Source organism: Propithecus coquereli, unplaced genomic scaffold (assembly GCF_000956105.1).
Source record: "Propithecus coquereli isolate 6110/MARCELLA unplaced genomic scaffold, Pcoq_1.0 Scaffold27, whole genome shotgun sequence".
Taxonomy (NCBI): Eukaryota; Metazoa; Chordata; class Mammalia; order Primates; family Indriidae; genus Propithecus; species Propithecus coquereli.
Genome location: NW_012148285.1, coordinates 1,295,770 through 1,300,874, shown reverse-complemented (window position 1 = coordinate 1,300,874; position 5,105 = coordinate 1,295,770). Strand labels below are relative to the sequence as shown.

The 5,105-nt window shown below is 56.5% G+C and overlaps 1 protein-coding gene across 1 annotated transcript in view; it reads left to right on the top strand.

Moving 5' to 3' along the window:
• Window positions 1-4,277: 4,277 nt before the first annotated feature.
• LOC105812946 overlaps window positions 4,278-5,105 on the top strand; it is a 2,239-nt gene continuing 1,411 nt past the window's right edge. The window contains exon 1 of the mRNA XM_012647509.1: window positions 4,278-4,482. Within this exon, the coding sequence (XP_012502963.1) occupies window positions 4,278-4,482 (205 nt within the window). The remainder of the gene's footprint in view (window positions 4,483-5,105) is intronic.

Here is a 5,105-nt window from a genome sequence, read left to right as displayed (position 1 = left end):
GGAGGCCAAGGCCAGAGGATTGTTTGAGCTCAGGAGTTCGAGACCAGCCCGAGCAAGAGCGAGACCCAGCCTCTACCAAAAAGACAAGGAAAAAAAACCCAGCCAGGCGTGGGGCATGCACCTCTAGTCCCAGCTACCCGGGAGGCTGATGCAGAAGGATCGCTTAGAGCCCAGGAGTCAGAAGTTGCAGTGACAATGGCGCCACTGCACTCTACCCAGGGTGGCGAGTGAGACTCTGTCTTAACGAAAAACAAACAAGGGAAGTGAGCGCCCCTCCTCACAAACCCCCACCCCTTCATATAAAACAAACCAAAAAAAAGGTAGTACAAACTTATACTGAGAAAATGCTAACCATTTCATATGATTTATCTTACTTCTCATTACCACCTTATGAAATACTCAATATTTAATACCATCTTCCATGTGAAATTTGCGAGACTACAGTAAACGTGAGTGTAAATATGTGCATAGCTATAGAATCTAAATATATCGCAAGCACCTCTTCTCAGAAAGTTCCTGAAGGATGTGCTCTACCAAATAAGGGAGTAAACCAAGAAAGAAGACCTGAGATCCAGGAAACAAAAAGTGTGATGAAGGGAAGTCCATTTAACAGCTATTTACTCAGCCTCCCTTCCATGCCATGTACTGCACTAGACACTGGTGATTCATCAGTGAACAAAACACAGAAGTCCCTGCCCTTGTGAAACTCCAGTACCAGTGGCAGGAGTGGGGGTAGAGAGCGAGTATAATGAACATGCAAATCCTATGGCACATTAGCAGGCAATATATGCTGTAGGGAAGAAAGAAAATCAGGCAAATGGAGTTGCAGGAGTGCCCAGGAAGGAAAGTACATGTTTAAATGGGTGGTGAGGAGAATAAAAGCTGTCAGCAAGGAGCACCTGGACCCAAGTGGAGTAGGCTTCTGGAAGACTCCAGAAAAATGGTGAACATGATGGATTCTCACCACATAGAAAGTTGAATTGAGAAGCTGACAGAGAGATTAGGACTATTCCCAAAAAATAGCTGAACCAGAAAGGAAGCACAATCACAGCTCACTGTGGTCAGCGGGCATGGGGCAGATGGTCTCACCTGGCCCAGCAGTTCATTGGTGCCCCTCGAGAGGAGAGAGGGACACCCCCTGGCTCTTATCTGACTCTTTCCTGCCCAGAGCCTCCGTGTGGGGCCAAAGGATGACCTCGGGCTAAGCATGCAGTGACTTGGCCTGACATTGTGAGGTCACGTTCTGCCCAGGGAGGGGCAAGAAGAGGACGGCCTGCGGAGGCTGGGGGGCTGTGCAGATGCAGGGAGTGCTCGCTGGCTGCGCACCAGGCCTTGGGCTCTGGCGTGGCTGCAGCAGCTGTGCTGCTTCTCTCGGGGGCCCTCATGCCTGTCACCCTCAGGGCACAAGGGAGGAAGCGGGGTTCCGAGCCTAAGGAACATCGGACAGCTAGTGTACTAGTAACCTACTGCTGCATAACAACCACCCCAAGATGTAGACCCATAAAACACCAAGCGTATTATCTCGTGGTTTCCGCGGATCGGGAACCGGGAGAGGCCTGGCTGTGCGGTCTGGCCTGGGTGTGCTCGTGAGGGTGCCATGCAGGGGCAGCCAGTGCCAAGTCATCTAAAGGATGGAGTAGGACCAAAATAATCACTTCCAAACAGGATTATTTCCACACTGTGGGCCTCTCCGCAGGCAGTCTGAGTGTCTTCGTGCCATGGCAGCTGGCTTTCCTCAAGGCCAGTGATCAAAAGAGACAGAACCCAACCAAGATGGAAGCCGCAGTGTATTCTGTAAACTCACTCTGGCAGTGAAACACCATATCCACTGGTCCCACAAACAACCCTGGTAGAAAGTGGAAGGTGACATGCAGAGTGTAACTTTCAGGAGGGGCCATCACTGGGGAGCCACCTTCAAGGCCAGCAGCCACAGCTACTAGTCGTGGGCAGAGCAGGGGGTTCCAACCTGCCAGCACACAGGGAGACGGGGAGAAGCCAGGCAAGACGTGCAGCCCAGGCCCTGGCCTGCTGCCTGAGGTTTTCGAGCCCGAAGAAGGCACCGCATCGTAAAGCCCAGGAAGGACTCCGCAAGCAAGGACCCCAGCCTGGTTTCTATTTCTAGACCAGAGGTGGGCAACCTGTGGCCTCCTAGGTCCTTGAGTGTGACCTTTTGACTGAATCCAAATTTTACAGAACAAATCGTTTTAATAAAGGGATAGAATTGAGACTGTCCTTGCAGCTGCTCTGCACGGTCTGGAAAACGTGGACGAAAAGAGAGGCAGAGAGACCAGTTAGGGTACACTCAGCTGAGAGAAGGGGGGCTCTCAAAAGACAACTGCTATGGTTTCCTGCCTCTGCCCCCCAAGTCCCTGCTCACCAAGCCCAAGGCTCCCAGGATGCATCTGCTGGTGGCTGCAGATGCTCAGATGAAAGGTGACAAAGGAATCCACTGGTTTCCAAGTCTCCCAGGCAAATGTCCTCCCATACAAACCATGCCAAGTGAGAAGAAAAATTGACTGGGAATCAGGTAACAGACAGAAACTTCCGTGAGATCTCAGGCAAGTAACTTGCCCTCCCTAAACCTGTTTCCCCAGCTGTAAAGTGGGCTCACTCCAAAAACTGGTAGAAGTCCCCAACGATTGAGAACATCCAGTGTAGGTGAGAATGTAGGGAAACGGAATCTTCACGCACTGATGATACGAACGTGGTATCCTCTACACCTGACCAGTGGGGACTCCTGCCCTAAGCCCTTCTCTTTGGAAGGCAAAACAGGCTCTCCAAAGATGTCCTCATCCTAATCTCCCAATGTGTGTTATGTTATTACGTGAAAAGGTGAATTACAGTTGCTAATCAGCTGACTTCAAAATTGGGAGATGAGCCCGAATTATCCAAGTGGGCCCAGGATAATCACGAGTGTTCCCAAAAGATGAGAGCAAGAGACCGGCACAGTGAGGGTCCCAGTGATGCAAAGTGAGACAGACTCATTGGCCACTGCTGGCCTTGCAAATGGCAGGGGCCACCATCCAGGACACAGGCAGCCCTGGAAGATGAAAAAGGTAGGAAAATGGATTCTCCCCTGAAGCCTCTAGGAAGACACAAAGATCTGCCACCACCTTGATTTCAGCCCACTGAAACCCATTTCTGACTCAGCCGTGCAGAACTGCTAAATAATAAATTTGGGTTGTTTGAAACCACTAAGTTTGTGGTCATTCATTACAGCAGCAACAAGAAACTCATTCTTGTTGAAGGCCCTTCTGTGGCTGTCCTGGAACCAGCGGGCAAGCAACCCACTAGGCCAAAAGGAGTGCCACGCAGAGCCCCTTCTGGGTCCGGGTTCCCAGAAGGCCCATCCCCCACCGCCAGGTGCGTCTCCCGCTGGGGTGGGGTCTGGCCAGGAGGTTAGGGAGCACCCTCCCACCTTAGGGAATACTGGGCACCTTCTTACACTGGCGAGACAGAGCCACACATCCCCACCTGGGAAGTTCTCCACTCGTGTCCTTCCACTTAAAAGCAAAGAACAGCAAAGCAATGGCAAAAGCGCAGACCCATTCGGAAAAAAAGCACGTGACATAGATGCGGTAAAAAGCGCAGGATCAGGGCGGAACGGGACACCGAGGACTGGGAGCTGGGAGCCGGGCCGAGCAGACGCCCCCCCACCCCCGGGTCGGAGCACAGCTGCCCTCCCTCCGCCCTCCTGGTGCCACCCCCCGCTGCGCCCACCCAATTCCCCGACCCCAGACCAACCCGAGCCCGGAAACCTCCGAGTGGGGCGGGACCTAGAGAGACGCGGGGAGGGCTCCGGCCCGCCCTTCAGCCTCCCCACGCGGAGAGCAGGGCGCAGGGGCGCGGCGGGGCCGGCGCGCTGTCCGCTCCGGCCCGCGCCCATCGACTGCACCGGAGGGCGACGCGCCCCACCGCAGTTCTGATACCCCGCGGGGGCCCGTCCCCCAGAATCCCCGCCCGCGACAGGCGTGTCCCGCGCCGCATCCTTTCCAGACTCACGGGGTGGACCCAGCACCCGGGCCGCCTGACGAGGGCGCGGCGCGGCGCGGCGCAGCGGGCAAGGCCAGATCCATCGCGGGCATTCTGCCGCCCGGGTCCGCCACGGTCCTGGCGTGGTCGTCGCTGATTCACGCCCTCCGCCCCCACACCTCCCAGCCAGGTTCTCGGGTTCGGACGACCTGGAACTCCTCCACGAGTCACCGCCCCGGCCCGAGCGCATGGCCCCGCCGCGACGTGCCGGGTGCGCTCGGAGCCCAGGAGGCCCAGACCGTGACATGGCTGGCTGTGTTCCCGAGCGCTGGGACTCGAACCCGCGGCCGGCCAGGCGCGCCAAGCGCAAGGCCGGAGCGCTCCCAGGCCCGGCCACCAGGCGGTCCTCGCGAGCCGAGGAGCGATTTCCCGGCCCGGCGCTGTGCGTGAGGCCCACGCGGGGTCTCTGGCCTCCACCCTTGTCCACGGCGCGACGGGCCACGACGCCAGGTTTCCCTGGCACCTCCACCTCCGCGCCATCCCACTGGAGACGAGGGCAGACACCTCGGCGCCACCTCCCCGCCCGCAGCCTCCCGCCTGAACTTCCAGAAGGGGGCGGCCCAGGGCGCGGAGTGTTTGGGGGTACAGAATTTCAGTCTGGGAAGATAGAACAGTTCTGGAGATGGATGGTGGCGATGGACACACAATGGTAATGCACCTAATGCCACTGAACTGTTACACTTACAAAAAAACCCAAAGACCCCTACTAGCATTTCCCCACACCCCAAAACCCAAACTCCAGCAGCCCAGAGCCCGCCCGCCCCCACCGGTGTCGTTTCAACACACCAAGGCCCTGCCTGGCCTCTGGCCCTGGCCTGAAGTGCTCTTCCCAGTGCTGGCTCCTGTCACCCAGGTCCTGCTGCCCACCCATCTCAAGCAGCTTCTCCACCAGAGAGGGGGCATGGTGGTGAGCTGAATGGCACAGGACCCGCCAGGGGCTCCCGTTTCCCCACCTGAGAAATGGGGATGACAAAGAGGACACCTCAGGATTTCTGGCAAGAGGAGGGACAACACCAAGTACTTAAAACCAGCAAGGGAGATGCAAGCCCTGCTCAGCCTTTTTTTTTTTTTTT